General features: G+C 38.6%; 1 protein-coding gene across 25 annotated transcripts in view; it reads right to left on the bottom strand.

Moving 5' to 3' along the window:
- Nucleotides 1–19,108, bottom strand: part of GRIP1 (glutamate receptor interacting protein 1) — a 325,251-nt gene that overhangs the window by 79,160 nt on the left and 226,983 nt on the right. For all 25 annotated transcript variants that reach the window (XM_080592313.1, XM_080592318.1, XM_080592314.1 and 22 more), the window contains one exon: nucleotides 422–557. In XM_080592313.1, coding sequence (XP_080448439.1) covers nucleotides 422–557 — 136 coding nt within the window. The remainder of the gene's footprint in view (nucleotides 1–421; nucleotides 558–19,108) is intronic.

Raw genomic sequence — 19,108 nt, forward strand, 5'->3', positions numbered from 1 at the left:
TATGACTTTAGCCTTTTTTATAATCTTAAAAAACAGTTGTTGAGAAGGTTTTTCTATTAAATTATGGTAATATTATGGTTTTCAGTTTTACTTTTTCCCCTCAATATTTCATGCTTTTTCTCTCAGATTTTTGTTCAAGGACCAAATAAATAAATAAATTAAAAATACATATATAATCAATTTTCTATTGTTTAGTCTCATGACAACTTTCAAATATCTCATTGGTATTTCTAGTTTTTAATCAAAGAAGCCTTGAGGGAAGAGGGGGACCAGCTGTTGCTGTTTCAATGCTTCTCCAGCCTGATGGGCTGCCATTACAGATGCATCTAGTCACATATTTGTTAGTGACCTTTCTGATGCGGTACGTATTTCTGAAGCAATCACATCTTATAATGTATTTTGTGGCCTGAAATGTGGTTACCTAGCAGCGATTCCTCCTTGACGAAGGTTAGATACTCTTGGTTTCCCATCCTTGTCGATTCCACCCGATACTGTAAGCCCTAGGGTAGTGCCTTCTTTTTTCATTAATTCAACTATTGTTGAGCCCTTGAATTCCTCTGTTGAAAGAAAATTATTGGCATTATTAAAATTAAACAGTAACATAGATGTTGCTTTTCTAAAATGTCATCTGCTTCCCAAGAAAATCATTGTGTGTGTTAATAAGAAATAACGTCTACATCTGGAGATTCTTTATGTTGCAATTCAAAAGTTCTGTCCACAAGGCTCTGCATATAGATATATTCAAGATATATATTCTGTAAAAGGTTATTAAAAACTACACCAATGTGCTAGTACACTATGCAGAGCCAATAAATGCAAAGTCTGGCAACACTTGAACCAAAGGTAGTTGTTTCACATAAAAAAAAAAAACACACACCACAATTCTTCTCCTTTTCTGTTTCTCTCTCTGAACTCTATGCTTTGTAAATTACTTCAGCTGATAACTAAATAGAAGGGTAAAAGACACAATGATATAATGGTACTAAAAAATTTCAGACTTAATTTGAGGCCACTAGCAGATGTCGGAGTTAATCCAAACAGTTGGATATAACAAGAATCCGGACGCAGAGTAAATGTATCAAACCCAACAGTTGTATTCCTTATTCTTACACAAATAGACGTCCACAGTAACACTCCGAAATCTCTGCAGAACAGATATAAAGTGAAGGTCTTTCATAGTCACAGTTGTATATAATGTTTCCCTCACATGATGTCTGGGACACCCTCTCATGCTTTTTGCTCATTTAGCATTCTCGAAAAATGCCAAGCTAATCTCACAAACCTCAACACGCGCAGGTCACCTGCAGTGGAAAGCCTTGACCACTCAGAAACAGTTGGCCTTATTGCACATGCTGGACATGCACCATATATGCACCTTTTCAGCTATGCTGGAACTGTTTCAAAATGCACAAGACATCCCTCATGTCTAGCGTTTCCAGAGAAGACCTATGAAAACTACCAGCTTCCCTGATATTCTGGAAAAATACAGAAAATCCTAAAGATTCATCCTGAAAATGAAGACATCCCAGAAGGATCATCCATCTCTCTGGTCCTTCACAGCATCAATATGCATCTTCTAGGTGAATTAGTCAAATACAAACAACACCATGCATACACTACAAACCACTGTATGTCAGCACTGCACTGAGCTAGCAATCTTGCCATGGCAGCACAAGGTTTAAAGATAAAAAGCTACCTAGAAAACAAACAAGTTCCTTTTATACATTCATATGTTCACCAGTAAACATCAAAAATCTAGAATAAGTACTATACCAACGGCAGCAAGGCTCTATCAATACCTTTCCTATATGACCTAATATATCTTGAGTTCAAGATGAAGAACAGCTACCCTGAACAAGAACTGCCAAATTGAGCAATGCAGAGGTAATGGTGGAGGGCAGAGGAAAGCATTCAGAAGCACCTACAGCCCTGGTGGAGCATCCTTCCAACCTTGGTGCTACTTCTAACAGGGTTAACTGCTGCATCTTTTGGAGGCATAGCATCATCCTATTGAACGTTCCCACTCCATTCTAGATGGCTGACAGGCTCTTCTTTCCTTTCTGGCTGCTGAGGACCTCAGTTATTCACATTTCTACCATTGTACAGCAAGACCTTAGTGCTTGAACAAGGATTTTCCAAGGCTTATAAAGCTTCTACTAAGACAAAATTCTGCAATGTATTAGGTCAGCAGCATGGATTGTTCTAAACTTTGAAATGAGTATTTCAAAAGTGGAAGGTGTATTACAATAAAATAGATTATAAGAGACTGAGAGACTGTTCCAAGACGTGTCCCTATGCAATCAGATACAGACAGATGCATAGCTACCTGGTGCATGCGATTTGGCTGGCACAAAAAAGTTTCAAGTGTCATTTGGAAGCTATAGAGCTCCATGAAAACATTCGCTCCCATCTGGGCATTTTGACAGTTCAGAAAGAACAGATGTGTTCACCTGCACCTGAGCATATAGACAAGTTGCATAGCAGTAGGAGACACTATGGAACAAAACACTATTTTCAGTTTTATAAAAAACTGCAAGTACTCACAGTGATTACAGGAGTCAGGCGTTGTATTTACTGCAACCAAAAATACTGCACAGTTGCACCCATTCTGCACTATTACAGCCTCAGGTGCTTGGCTGGAATGTCCCACTTGTTTACTCAGAGTTTACTCCACCATGAGATCTGGATTCAGAAGGAGAATTTCCCTCCCTCCCCCACCTACCCAACTGAATTCCTCTTTTGAAGTACTCAGTAGTATAATCTGCTTCTTAGGACCATCTAAGAAATCTATTTAACAAATAGCTTGCTAGAACACGTATAGAGGACATCAGCAATGCACTCAGCATGCCTTATCTTTTGCCACAGCATAATACTGCTGTGTTTTGATCTTTTAAATAGGTTCTGAGTTTGCAATCCAGTGCTGGGAAATACTTTGCTGCCTGAAGTGACATGTGGAACAGATGATCCACGAAGTGTTTTAAACTAGCTAATGATTATACAGTTCCCTGCAACTGCTGGCATAGAAATTAATGACCAGGCTACCTCCTTCTCGCCATCTATTCTGACAGGTTTCTGTGTACCCCTGCCAACAGAACAGTGACCTCTACACATTCTTTCTAGAAAAAGATGTACCAGCACTGCAAAGGGGTGGCGGTGAGAAATGCTTATTGCTAACTAATAGATAAGGTCATCTAAGAGTACACAGCAGTTGCATTAGGTTTGCCCCTCTGAAGGGCTTTGTAGGTTTGTTGTTGTTGTTGTTTTGTTTGTTTGTTTTTGTACATAACCATAACAGGAACAAATCAATCTACCTAATTTGATTTTAATTATAAGGGGCTGTTAACCCTAGAAGAGCTGTTAAACAGGCCCACTTGATAACCCAGTCTCTCCATTTTTCATAGTTGCTTTCTTAAATCACGACTGCTATTTTTCTAATGCTATATGTTACATGTTTACTCACCTGCATTGCTTCTACATTATATAGACTAATCCCACAGGAGTATAATCAAAATGCCCAATATCAGAACAACCTGGCCACTTCATCTCTACAAACACCACTCTAACAAGCAACTGCATCCATATGCACTATTCCTTAAATAACACGAGGTCAGTCTCTATTCCCTAGTTAACAAAAAGCTATGTTATTCTTTGTCGGTTAAAAACCATACTTCATGTATCAGCTCACTTGTAGCTCATTACTTAGGCCAACCAGCAAACTCCTAGTTCGTTAAAAGGCTTGGGGGCCTGCTCTTTCCCACATGCACCCCCACAGTGCCAACTACATTAGCATAGTCAGCGTCAGAAGGAAAGTCAAAGAAGTTATTTCCAGATCTCTTCTAATTTATGAGGAAAACAGGAATTCAATTTACAAGTCTTTTGCTTAATTGCAAACTGAATATAAAACATGAGCATAGGAAACAATGTCTTCTTATTCCACAACAGTTTATGAAGCATCAGATATCGGAACGCCGCTCCTGCAATACAGCTCCATGATATGTATCAAGTGAATTGTTCTAAAATGAAACCACTCAGAGAAAATATGTTCCCAAGTCTATAAAAAGCCCAAATCAATATCGTTTTACACTTCAGTTTGAGAAATGCACTCGAGAACTTCTTCCCCCCCCAAGCACTAACCACTCCAGCAGCACTCAGCAAAACACAGCTCACTCTGGGCTCTGGGACGAGCCCCCAGGGCTGCTGCAGGGCAGCCTTGGGCAAATGTCGGTCTGTGCTGCACCAGCTGCCCCACGGCTCTGCTGGCATCCACCTACCTCAGGCACAGGGCTTGGGAAGCCAACCAAGCACTGGAGATGGGCTCGTTGTGGGGCATGCAAATGCGCATGGTTGTGCGTGCATGCAGATGCGACATGGTAATGGAAGTTTCCACTCCAAAGAGCTTAGTTTAGTCTCCAATCCTGTAAGGTGGAACATACAAAGCAGCTGAATGCGGAAGAAAACATAACGCTGTTGGTTGTTTTCATAATTTTGGTCTGAATGCTTCTCTTAGATCCACTGCTGCAATACTGTAACTGTGTGCCTGACCTCCAGCCCGGTCAGCTGGTGTAACAAGGCTGTGATCTGAAGCCTAGGAGACTACAGGGATACTCGAAATAGGACAAGAAAACTTCAAAAATAATCTAGTGCTTGGATGTGAAATTATTGGAGACTGGATGTGAAACTACTGGAGAGTGTCCAGAGGAGGGCGACAAAGATGGTGAAAGGCCTAGAGGGGAAGATGTACGAGGAGCGGCTGAGGTCACTGGGCCTGTTCGGCCTGGAGAAGAGGAGGCTGAGGGGAGGCCTCATCATGGCCTACAGCTTCCTCACGAGGGGCAGCGGAGGGGCAGGCACCGATCTGTTCTCCTTAGTGACCAGTGATAGGACCCGAGGGAATGGTGTCAAGCCGTGGCAGGGGAGGTTCAGGCTGGTTATCAGGAAGAGGTTCTTCACCAAGAGGGTTGTCACACACTGGAACAGGCTCCCCAGGGACGTAGTCACGGCACCAAGCCTGTCGGAGTTTAAGAAGCGTTTGGACTGTGCTCTTAGTCATATGGTCTGAATTTTTGGTAGACCTGTGTGGTGCCAGGAGTTGGACTCAATGATCCTTATGGGTCCCTTCCAACTCGGGATATCCTGTGAGTCTATGCTCAAATACAAAACTAGGTAAATCCCCCAGTAAGATGAAGAAATGGAACAACTTGAAGGTAAGTAGACTACAAGAAACACGTAAAATTAACTTTTCCTCAAGAATACTATCATGATGAAGCTCTTAGAATTTTAAATACGATCAGACATTTTATAATTTCCTGTATCTTGATGTATGTAAATAACATGTTTTAATGAATAAAAAGCATGGAAAATAAGTTGACTCATGAGATTTCTGAATGTGGCATACATTCACTTCTTCAAAAAAGAAAATTAAATACTAGAATACAGGAAAGAATTTTTCCCAGAATAACATTTGAAAGCTGAGAGAACACTTAATCAAAAGTTTTATTATCTATTTTCTATATTCCTACAAGTTTATATCTTAATTTGCATATTGAAGTAAAATTGAAAAACATTTGCTTTCATCCCAGATACTGAGTGTCTTTTTTCATTCCCTTCTGTGAAAATTTCACTTTTAAATCCAAGAAAGTGTCTAAAATCTACACAGTCAGGTTAAGTTCCTGTATCCTCTGCCTAGCAAATGAATTTGTTCAGTGCAGCCAGGACAGGGCATAAATGGAACTTAACCTAAAAATAAAAGAAAACTTGCAGTTATTGACCATTTCCTACCAAAAGACATACATAATCAATAAGTAAGTAATTGGTAAGTCTGTTGAAAATACAGTCAATGCCCTCCTTGTATGGATTTTCCCTGTACGTCAGCAGAAATTCTGCAGAGGAAACATTTTGCTTTACATTCCAGTAGGCATCTCACAGTTTAGTAAGAAATCACATAAAGTCAATTCTTAAGGTACAGACAGCAGTTTGTTATACTGGGGACATCACATCTACTCAGTGTTTTAAGTCCTTTGGGTAGGTGCATTGCTCTGAATATGATGAGAGGGATGTCAATAAGTGATGAATGCTCCACTCCTTGTTTCCCGTTTCCTGGCTGGCTGTCAAGAAACCCTAAAACACCTAAATTTTCACTAATAAATAAATAAATAATAATAAAATAAAAAAAAGCAAGCAAACAAAACCACATTGATGACGAGAATCTGAAAACACAGAGCTGACTTTCACTTCCTCAAGCCTGTGGACAGACAACCCTCAAATGCTATACAGTTTCCAGTAGAAGCAAGGGAGATGGATAAGACTCACATATTTGCAAAATACTGCCTAAGACAGACTCAGTCTACATTGACAGTCATCTTGGAGGAGTTCACAATAACCATTTAATAGCTAATATCCAATACATTAGACAATCTTTTTTTTTTTTTTTTGAATTGTAGGAGAGTCAGTCTACAATACAACCTCGCCATTTGGAAATGTTATCTAAAAGCCAAATACCTTCCACCAGCATTTATAAAGTGGAGAAAATTTGACTGTTGCCTGACCTAAGCATGATACAGGAAAGCAAATAATGATATTTTATGATCACCTGCAGGCCGCAATATAGAGGATGTGATGCTATAACTCACTGAAAGTGCTAGGCCTACAGGACATGGCAACATAGCTTATATCTGGTTTTCTTCCCTGATTAATTAGTTCTTGCACTATTTGGCTCTGGGTACGTTTTTCATATTCTTAGGCACAGAAACAGATACCGTGGCAGCCAACTCTCTCTAAATCAAAATGGAGGTATACAACAGGGATGTTCTTCAATTTAGCACCTAACATAAGCACTAAATTTTAAACTCTGTTTATACACCAACAGATTAGAAATTAATATAAATATCCTAAACCTGAAATCAAATAACCACCAAGCCTCTTCATTCTTAGTGACACGAACCGTATCAATTTGTTAGCATAAGTGTATTGCTATCCAATATATGACACGGTTATCGAACAACACCACAGTAACTTCAGTAATTACATCTCAAGAGTGAGATGTTTAGCAGGACTGTAAGATTCTTCCTACAACAATAATATTCTTGGTAACTGTGACAGAGAAAAACCCACAATCAGCTGCTGGAGAACTGCATTTTGGTTTTGATAGTGATCAGAGTTAAACCATTATTACCTTACCAAGGCATAGCATTTCCATCCCACGGCCTCCTGTGCGGTTATGACAAACTGTCCAAGTGCTTTTCCAGCTGCAGCACAGCCATGCTAGCAAAGACACATGCTCAAGAGCAGGCATCTCATTCCTGACTGAATTCACCTCTCTTAGGTAACAGGTGCGTCATATGAGGATATAAAAAAAAGGCTGCTTTGAACTTAGAGGGAAAAGTGGTCCATGGAAGCAGTTGTACAAGAAGCAGAGAGGTTTCTCTGGACTAACTGCAGTGGCTATGCAGACTAGGGTTGGTGCTGGATGGCCCACCCGTATGGTTAGAAGCATCTCCAGGCAAGACAAGCAGTGAGGGAACAACGTATTTTTTGGTCCACCAGATAGTTCTGCTCACAGAAATTTCATAATGAATTATGAATTTGTAGTATGATTTTTTTTCATTTGCTTTTTTCATTTGGTTCTGTTGCACAACAATGCCAGAAAACAACAAATCAAGACTGTGTGTCAATACACAAAATACGCCAAACTTTCTAGTATTAGAAGACTAAAATTATTCATTACATTACTTTTACAGGTACTGAGTATACAGAAAGATCAACCTGAGTTATCTCAGCACAGATGGTGTCATATGATTATTCTAATAGCTGGAGCTACTAGAAATTTTTGTCAGTGACCAATTCTTAATTCTTCTCTCTGTAGTTTATTTTTCACTCTACATATCAAGGACTGAAAGCATCAGGCCACGCAGTCAGAAAAACAAACAAGCCCTTCCCTGTCTACATTTTCTTGAGATGGCTCAGAACAAGGCTTATACAGGAATAAAATCAATGCAACCTTACACTTTTTTTTTTTTTTTCAGTCCACCTAGTTTTGGACTGTGTGGGAGAACACAGTGGTGGGGAAGGGCAAAATCATTGCCACTGAGAAACATTTAAAACTGCCACACTATTTGGATGGGTTCTTATTTTTAAGATATCTTTTCTTATCTCTTTTTTATTTTTTTGCTTATGTGCTTCCTGTTTTCTGAATTTGTACAGATGTCCATACACATGGAATGTAATACAGTACAGAACATCTGCTTAGAAAGAAATTGGAAACATACAAGACAAGTTTTATTATCTCCTATTATAGGTAAAGAATCAAATTACAAGCTCGGATTCTTATATGAAAGAACAATCAACTTATTTTAATTAAAATGGATTTAGAATGTAAGATATGCTTAAATCTTAAGTGTCAAAATGACAGAATTACAACTCATAATCCCTGAGCAAATCTTGGCAGAGAAATTCAATTAGAGGAAAAATTATTGATAAATTTATAAAACACTAAAACATCTGTCTTCAGTAAATATGAATATTTTAATACATTACTCTAAGAAGATGGAGATTTAATGGAATCAATGGAACAATGGAATTATATACAATATAAAACTTTTCTTTTTCGTTATCTACAAAAAAAAAAAAGTGTCTGAAGTGCCACCTTGCACCATGGTGGGAATAAAGAGTGTGAAATGCAAACTCACTCAACAATGTATTCTAGTTACAGCACACTTATTTTCTGAGCTAGCTGTGAATTTCTAGCACTTTCATTGATGCCTTTCTTTGGGAGAGTATGTATATGTTGACAGCCACCTGCATTGCTTGAACATTTGCAACTTCCTTACCTTTGGACAAGGACCTGTTCTACACGAAGACACCCCAACCTGTCAAGCTGGACGGAGGTTTCTGAAGGAACGACACTGGAGGCTTCAGCAGAAAAGGCACAGTGATGAATGATTCAGTGGCCTCGACATTCACAACCTCTTCGCATGCGAAAGAACTTCATGGTGAGGGTGACAGAGCACTGGAACAGGCTGCCCAGGGAGGTTGTGGAGTCTCCTTCTCTGGAGATATTCAAGGCCCGTCTGGACGCCTACCTGGGCAGCCTGCTCTAAGGAACCTGCTTTGGCAGGGGGGTTGGACCCGATGATCTCTCGAGGTCCCTTCCAACCCCTACAGTTCTGTGATTCTGCGATTCAATACTCATTTCAGGGCCTTTCAAAGATCAAATCTCTCTGCTTCCACACACTATCAGTTTTTTGCTTGAGTGGGAAATAGGTAGAAGGTACTTTTGAGATGGATCTTAAATCCATAGTTACCTCAAATCTGTATCTCCCAAAGTAGGCTACATAAAATGTGGCTCCTTTTGAAAATTTTGCTTTGTGCTATAAGCAACTGAGTCTTAAAGTGAAGAAGGGCCAGTGCTTCCAAATTGCTTGCCAGGATACCTCTGTGTGTCTCTGTTTGATGCGATCGATGAAGAAAGGACAGAGCTCCATTACAACATTAGTTTCCTCTCCATTCCTGTCTGAGCTGGATGAGGGCCTAAGTAATGCTTCTCCCTTGCTAGCAGAAATGCTGCAGTGTAGAACAGCACAGAGCTTTGACATTGACGTGGCATTCTGATTTACAGAACTTCTTCCCATAATTGTGATGGATTCACGTCCAGCTTCCTATGTCTTTTATTGAGAAATCACCACCAGGAGAACTCTGGCTAATTAGCGTTTGCTTGTACAGGGGTGACACTTTTCACAAAAGTGCAGCCTGACTGCTCTAGTTTCTCCACTTTCTACGGTTACCGAAATGAATCAGGAAGGATTGATTACAGCATCGATTACATTTGTGTATCTCAAGGCAGGAAGGAACCATTAAGAAAAATTCTCTCCCTGATCTCCTGAGTGACATAAGCAAAGAAATGTGATATAGTAATAACTGCAGCTACAGCATATCTTTTAAAAGATATCCAGCAGGGTTGTGAAAGCACCAGGTGATGGAAAATTTGCTACGCACACCGGTAATTTCTATCTGAATTTGAGCAGATAAGCCTTCAATCCCAAATCCTCATTATACTACCACCATTACATTCAGAATCTCCTCGCAGATACATAACTGCAAACTCTGATCAGATCACCCCTTAATCTTCTTTCCATTTTAGATTAAGAACTGCCTGACTTGTTTAGGTTTGTGCCATTTAAGGTATATTTTCCAGCTCCTTCCAATGTTTCAATATCCTCTTAACCTGTGGCTACCAGCTAAGTTTTAGCAATAGTGCCATTAGAACCCATTTTTCCATCTGAGTCATCATTTCTTTTTACTTAAGATCATTTGAGTTGCCTGCTGTGGTCTATAGTTGCTACATAATTTAACATTATAGTTAATATAGGACATCATTTTCCCTTTTTATGACATGGAGCCAAGATCACTCGTGTCATGGCAAAACTGAAGTAATAAGAAACAGAAAAAAATATAGCAACGTCACATTTTTGGATAAACTATTGTGCAAACATTCAAATGATGGATTGTGCTTTTTCAAATATATATTACGAAGACTGAAATTTCATGTAGCAAATGTGCCATATGGAGGAACGGGCCAGGGGAACCTTTTCTAATACTTGGACTAATGAGCAGTTGAATGATGCACTCACTCTTTCTACTTTGTAGTATGGAGGGAGGTTCAGCATGACAAATGTGTTTATCAAAGTCTGTGTGGAAGATTAGACAACCCTTGGAAAATGAGAGTGAATGCTTCCTGTGGAACTTATCTATTGCCCTCTGTGCTCAGTGATCAATGATACATTTATGGTTTGCTTACTCTCTACCTTTGTGGAAAACCACAGCCCCAGAAATGCCGACATCTGGAAGACAGTAGCTCAAAAACATGCTGAAAGATTGCAGAGCTATGAATATTTTAAGAAGTGATCTGATAATGACTTATCCTTTTTCTATACTTCATCGTGATATAAAACTAGTTATAAGAATGGCTTAGGGGTGAATTCACTATGCAACAACTACTGACAAGTAGAATGCACTGAATATTTTTATTAGGTGTTTACAATAGAAAAAAAATGCCTCTGACAAAAGGACCATTAACTTACTCAACATTCAGTATGAAGAAAACATATTGTCAAAATCAAGGAAGAAGCAGGACTGAAGAACTACAAAATAAGCTACCGGCTTATATTAACATTTGCTGAATCACAGGAATACTGATAACTTTAGCTGCCAATAAGCATTTTAAATCCACAAGGATTTACTATTTCTGTTAGAGAAGTTTGCCAATAGGAGGAAAAAACAAAAAAAAAACAAAACAAAACAAAACAAAAAAAACACAAACAGGAATAATTCAGGCATTTCTCAGCTGCTAACCTACGCTCTGTAACTCTAATCAATCTCTGTACTTATTCCCCCAGGTTTAATGTATGCATAATGAACTAATGGCAAAGAGGAATGAAGACAGATGCATTCATTTGCATGAAGTAACTTATTATGTAGTCAAGCTTACTGAACAAATCACTGCAGCGAAACAGTAAAATGCACAGCTGCAAGAATGTACCTATATGATTTCCTCTGTTGTCTAAATTGCCAGTGTATGTCTCAATTATCATAGAAATTGAACTGGCATCATATTAGCACATATTAATATTGCATGTGTTAGTCTGTGATCAGGCACTGGGCATCTGCAACTGCCATTAATTTTACCCGAAAGGACCGGTGTTCAGATCTTGTTTTTTGTCGTATTGCTGTACTGCTCAATTGCTTTGAAAAATTGCGATAGGTTCAGTCACATGACTAAAGCAATCATGATTGCATAAATCTTACATTGCTTGCCTGTCCCAAATATGATACCAAATGCATTAAGCTAAAATAGCTGGGTTCCATAGCTCCGATTTTCATCTGCTTTAATGCAGAAAAGCACCATGACTTAGACTTTAGAAATTTAAAAATCTGACTCCCACCTTTGTTTTTCTATTGCAGATTAATACTTTGACAATAAGAAACCAATCTTTTTTTTCCCTTTTAATTCATTAGTTCCTGGCAAATAAAATGACTGACGATCTAATTACAGACTCAAATTTTGCAGATATAACTTCTGAAATCTTTCAGGATGTCACTCCAGTCCTTAACTTGTATCAGGTGCTCAAATTTACCAGCTTGTTGTTTTCCTCCTAACCTACAGCCTATCCTATAGTTTGGATGTACATATAAAGGATATATGCCAAACATGCAGGCGCGTTTAGTGTTTCTGCCATTTTTATAACATCACTTACCTTACCACAGTTACTGAGAGTATATCGTGCAAGTTTTAACGCACCTTATGGGACTTAGATTTATGCCAACAAAATGTCTGGCTAGGATCCGTTTTTACTCATAAGCGTGAAATAATCAGTTCATTAAAACAGACAGAAATAGGCGCAATTTTGGATTTCTTAAGATTAATCTCATATCCTTCATAGGAGAGCAGGAGAGGATGCTGATGGTATCTAATATTGCACAGAGCTATTTGTCTAACCTGGAGCATTCTCAAGAATCACTAAAGGCAAAAGTTTCTAGACAGGCTCTACCGTAATTCCCACGATTTAGCTTATTCTCTTCCACAATTTCTTTGACTGAAAGAAAATGGCAAAGGTAATCTCTGCCTGAACAAAGCTATCCAATAAACACATTTGTCCTGTTTTTTTTTTTTTTTCTTGGCTTTTTAAAAGCATGTTCAACTACTGTATGATTTTTTCTTCTAGGCTTGCTCTGCATAAATGTTTTGCAGGTTCCACCCCCAAAAAAACATTTCTGTTAAGGACAGATTTACATTAAAAAATTCCCCCAACGTGACTATACAAGTGTGGATACAATGTCAAACCCTCTGGCAGACATTTAGTCATAACGGGAAGAAAAAAAAAACAACAAAAAACAAGCCAATAAAATTTAGACCAATTTGTCAAGCAAAAGAAGAGAGACACTATTCCCATGTTGATGTCACCATGCCTACCCTGAAGCTTTGCTCATTTAGAAATACTGCAAAATTCATACCCCCAACCAACCCAGCTGCAAACATTTTCCAGGAAAGACCTAGTTTTCACATCTTACAGAACGCCTGCAATAAGAGTCTGCTCCAGATTTTCTTTCCCTCCTTGGTTTAGCAAAGTCTGGAGCAGATGATCTTCAGGCCATTAGAGTTCTGCACAAGCATCATGTTTTTCCCCACTAAAGACCCAGGACAGATGATGACTTTTACTTAAGATGCAGCATTCAGGTTAATTCCCAGTTCTTACAACTCACAATGGAGAGAGAGATACCCACCCCATGCTAACTGCTACCATCTGGTAAGAATATTTGGTATTGTTTTGACATTGCAACATTTAAAAATGTATTCACATTAGAAAAATACCAGGTGTCTTTTGATCCTCAAGCGTTGACTACTGTCAATGTTATTTGTATAGTATTGCAGATATATTAAAATGTGTACTGGATCAGCATATACGATGTTTTAGACCCTACTCCGCCTTTCTACACCAGAAGTGCACTTTTCATGCCCAGAAGATGGGCATGATAAAATGTGTCCACAACTGGTTAAAAATACCCACGAACCGCAAACACCCTTAACTCAAGCCATAAAAAGCACATTTTAACATACATTATAACCATGCCCAGCTATAATACTAGTTGGTTAGTACTTAATCTAGACTGTTTTCCTTAAAAGTTTGTCTGTTTTCAGTGGTGTGGGGTTAAGCAAGTCAAGCTCCATGATTTTTTACTACATTCCCATCCACTATATACTCTGTGTTACACCATTACCTTTTGTTAGTGGCTAAGGAATAAAGCTCCTGGATTTTAATGGTCTCGTTAGGGTTTCCTACCATTCTCATCATAAAATTACAGAAATTCCTTACTAGGCATCTGTTTTTATAGCTACAAGTTCGTAATGACTTTCAAATACACTTACTAATTTTTTAAATTTTCAATTCCATAACTAATAACAAACGAGAACTCAATCTGAAAACTTTTGGGAAAAGCACATGCGTTTGCTCCCATGTGAATATATTCTATATATGTTATTTAAAAAATGTATTATTTTCAATTGTACTGCAACATTAGTTACGTTTGACAGATTTGGTCTAGGCTGCTGCAGTCTTGATCTAATAGCAAGATTTCCTTATATGACCTCTATCAATTTTCACTTCTCACTTTTGTTTACAGAAGCAATGATCCAAGGATCAATATTCACAGTATATTATCAGGTATGATCGTTCATGGTTTGTCAGTGCTACCTAAAATTCAGCTGCAGCATGCGTCCCGTGCTTTTCTATGGTATTATTTTTTACCACCACAGAGGTCAATGCTCATTTTCTGTATCATTTATCTGACAAGTATTTGGGGCCACAATGTCACCTAAGATGGGACGAAGGTCTTGGCAGGATCTTGTCTCCTGGTTAAGTACTAAGCTGGCTCGTTTTGCTTTGCTGATAAAATCAATTAGCATTGAAGATTGGCACTTGTTCATGCCTGGATTGATATTCAGTGTCCTTCCACCAATGTTTTCTGTGAATAAGAGCACTGAAATCTCTCTATTTGGGCCTCATTCCTATATTCTCCTATGAAAAACTCTTTTTTGTTGTTGTTGTTTCTGTACTCTTGAAAAAAAAAGAAAAACAGAAAAGCTTGTTAATAAGTGTGACTTTGTGACTTTTCTGAAGAGCCTTCTTTATGTGCTTTTCACACAACATTAGTGGATTCCCAAGACCACACAGACATAAAGTGGGAACGGTATCTGGACAAGATATATTTGGACAAGGATAATAAATAAAAAAGATAAACATCTTCGTTCTACCAGCCTGTATTTCACCTAGAAAGTTAATAAAGTCTCCCACTCTAGCAATGTAAGAGATGTGAGTAGAAGTGGAGCAGTAAATTAACTACGAAGTTAATGTGGACAGAAAGGATTTGGGAGTCCTGATAGGTTATCAAAACCATCGCTGGGCAGAATAATACGAACCACGAATATATACACAAGACAGTTTTACACAAGATGCTTAGTACACCTTTGTATTTAGTGACCATCACTCAGATACTTTACCTCATTCCTGTGACACGATTCAACAAAAATATTAAAAAAACAAAGACAGGGCTGGAGAACCAGAAAAGAGCTTTCAGAATAGTTAGGGAAATGTGACTGGGTGCAAAAGACCCCAGAAACACAATCTCTTTACTTTAACAAGGGGAAGATTAAAAGGTGATTTCATAATGAAGTACCTATAAAGGATGAACTGAATTTTAATGAAAGATGACTCTTTAGCACAATGAGGGGAAGCAGAATCTACACATATTCAGCCTAGAAAACAAAACAGTGAAGCTAAATGACCACAAAAAGCTGTGGTGGATTTTGCATCACATAAGTATGACGAATGTCCCTCTAAAATATAATTTAAATACAAAATGGAAGTAAGTAAATATAAGTAAATTCAGGGAAGTTACATGCTTTGTTCAGATGGCCACCGAGGTCTCTTCTGGCCCACCAACTCCATGTAAATTCACAGTAGCTACAGTAAAAATTGAAAGAATAAACTCTTTGTTCTTACCACTGCACTTTTAAATCCAAAGGAAACAAAAGCTAGTTTGCAATGATGTTATAGTTAATTTGTGGTCTTATGGCTCTTACACAAAACAGAAGGTCTAACTCCTTTATTCTACACTATGAGGCACAAATGAATCTCTCAGTGAGCCCCACACACCAGGGATGTGACAAGAAAGACGCACAAGCATCAAAATGTATTTGTCTCTTTCAATTCTAAGAGAAAGCATGCAAATGCTATTAAACAAGCAAATTAACAACCATTTCTTTACCAACATGAAGCACATTCAACTACTTCACATTAGCCAAATGGACATAGAATTTTGTGACAAAAAGAAAAAAAGAAAAGAAAATATTAGATTTTGATGTTAAAATCAAGGTTTGCAGGGGGAGCTTTGAGCTACTGATACAGTCAAAAAGAAGAGGCAAGCTATTATCCAGATCTGGGACAGCATATTTTGGTGTGACAGAGCTGTTATCTTGGGAGTTGATGTATTATTCCCTTGCTATATTCATGACCTGAATTTATAATCACTGCAGAAACTGAATGGGAGATTCAGAAAAAAAAGAAAAAATAAAAGATGGAAAGCATCCATTAACTCCTGCAAAGAAGTATTAGAAAATACATAAGGAACATCATTAAAAAAGGCAAGTTAATTATCTATATCTGTATGAATAAAATAATCTAACAACCGTAAATGATAAAAAATATTCTCAACTTCTCTCTGCTGGGTCAGACTAACATGTCATCTAGTCCTGTTCCATCACGGAAAGCAGGAAAAGGAGTCACCGAGAGCTTGGCTACTTTGTACAGTCCACTCCTGCCACACTTCCCATCATCCAGTACTGTGATATTAGACAGTATATTGCTCCTCAGTCATTGTAGTATTTATGTGTGAATCTCTCGCCAATTCATTTATTCAATTCCTTTTGAACCTGGTGACTCAGTCTGCATGAACAGGTTTGCTGCTTACTCTTCCTCTCTGGTGATACTGGATCCAGGAGGATCCTCTCAGCTGGATGATGCAGAAATCAGTTTTTCTGTTGAACCCACATTTTTGCATCAATATCAGACTGATAATAATTTAGGTGAGAATATCTAAATAGATTTCCACCCAAGAGAAAAATAATAAAGCATGAAAAATTTCTAACACAGCATTTCCTAACTTCTGAACAGATCGAGGAACCCGAACATCCTCTTGAATATTCTCCACATATAATACCATTTTTCTGAAGATAGCCCCCCTCACACACATTACCCCTCTCCAAAATCCCAGCCTTGTTATCACGTGCAAATGTAGCAGTCTTCAAGAGGTCAATATCAAGCTTTAGCTACTCAGTTACCTAAAACAAAAAGGACATGCTGGTAGCTGTAATCAGCTGTTCCTCTCCATGAGAGACAGTCAAAGTAAAGTTGTTTCACAGCTTCTTGGTGGGCAGCAGAGGTTACTGGGATTGATGAGTCTTGTGTTCAGCCAAGAATTGACTGATAGTTACCCAAGCACATGGTTACAGACCTCACTGTCCTTGTTGTCTTTCACCATGACCTTTAAGAAGCATACGGCTTTCCTCTCCCCTTCCAAACTCAACCAGCCTACCGAGCTTCCCTTTCAGAGACTGTCCATATCTCTTTCAGCCTAGTCTTGATCATCTTTATTCCTATCTAGTTGACGTTTCCTGGTTTCTCCCTCCTCACATGGCCTCTACAGCCTGTTCCCTCTTCCCACTGAAGTCTTTAAAGGAGAATATTTGATTACAACAATTGATTAAAATGAACGCAGCCAACCGTCACAAGGATGCATTCCCTTTGTGGGTTCAGAAAGCATGCTGAAGTCATGCAGGAAAACACCCACGAGATGGGACCCCCAACCTCAGGAGACACACAGATGCTCCCCAACCTATTTTCAGGTCCCAGGCTCCACTGAAAAACCCTGCGCCACAGTGACGGCAAGGCAAGTGCTAAGGACTTGGACTTCAAACTAACAGACGGCCGATGGAGTACAATGGAGAAAAGGTGCAGAGGCTGCAAGCACATTCGCTGAATATGGAACCACTCTCTCAAAATTGCTATCTCTGCTCTAAAGTGAGCATGTACAAAGGCTAAACGGCTGCAAGTTTTTTTTTTTTTTTAAATGTTCTTAGAGATACTATATTGGGTTTTATCTTTATCACACTACAAATAGCTAAATTGATTTCGCTGGGAAAAGATGCTGCAGCAATACGTTAGAGTATTATATTTTGAAACCCCCAGATTTGGTAAAATTATATACAACTAAACCCAAATGTACATAAATGAAGGTGTTCAGTATTGTCAACAACGAATACGGCTATTGGCCGTGCCCATAATCAGCATTTATATAAAACTGAAAATATTTTGAAGATATTTAACTTTTCGGACCTCATCACAACCGTCTCATATCAGCTGGATACTTCAAAAAGTGCATGTTCCTCATTATTGACTTTAATGCATTTTCTTTCTCATTTATCGTGAAAGGAATGAAGTTAGATCTCTCATCTAATCCTTTTCAGTATTGAAAAGCATTAAAGTGGTAATGTTTTGTTGGTGCTCTGTAAATAAAATGTATAAATAAATCAACAGCAATCTACTTTAGGTAAGAACTCGGTGGGCTTTTTTCATTTTCTATAGGAGAGAAATTTCTTTTGAGTTCATCTGTGTATGAAACATGATTACATGAATGACATATACAAACCATTCCAACAAAGTTGTTTGGGTGGAAGGGAGGAGGGATAAGGAAGAAAACTCTTTTCTTTCGAAATAAAATGTGAAAGCAAATTCAAGACTTTCCAGCATTGAGGGATGCTGCACAGACCATTTGATAAACCTCCAGCGGGTTAAACAAATACCCAGTGAAGAAGCAAGACTGTAAATGATAAAGCAACTACAGCCTCTCATCAAACACGAAAATCAGCAAATGACTTTGCAGATATAATGAACGCCTCAAGTGTAGAAAAGCTTACTAGTCTGTAATCTGCATTTCACAGGTCAGAAAACTTGCTTCTCTAGGAAATCACCCAAGATATTTACTATGGTATGTGTGACTGCAGAGGTTATTGTTAATGGATTTCTAAATGCTAAAATCTCTTCAATGGCAAATCTGAGCATTCGGTGTTGATTTTGAAAACAGATAAAATGAGAAATGTAAATTGAGAAAAAAAAAGTGCTTTTGCAGATGCATGTTTCAACTCCCTGGCTCTGCATTTAGTGATTGGGGGGGGGTGCATGTTGCTGCAGAAGGTGGCTGTCCTGTGGCTAATCACACAAAGGAGTCTGCTGACCCCTTAGCAGAACTCAAAGAGTCAAAAATTAGCAGAACTCCCGCAAAAAGCGGACAGGATCATTTCTGACACCTATGGTTCACTGACACTGGAGTCTGAAGGGCTCGTGCAGAAGGAATGGGACCAGGTTAACTCATGCAAGCACAAGATTAGTGTGATATGGTTTAGTGGAGGTCTTGTTAGTGTTAGGACAGAGGTTGGACTAGATGATCTTGGAGGTCTCTTCCAACCTAGACGATTCTGTGAAGAACAGCTGGTTTTGAGTAT

The sequence above is a fragment of the Anser brachyrhynchus genome (assembly GCF_964034855.1).
Source record: "Anser brachyrhynchus genome assembly, chromosome: 1".
Classification (NCBI taxonomy): domain Eukaryota; kingdom Metazoa; phylum Chordata; class Aves; order Anseriformes; family Anatidae; genus Anser; species Anser brachyrhynchus.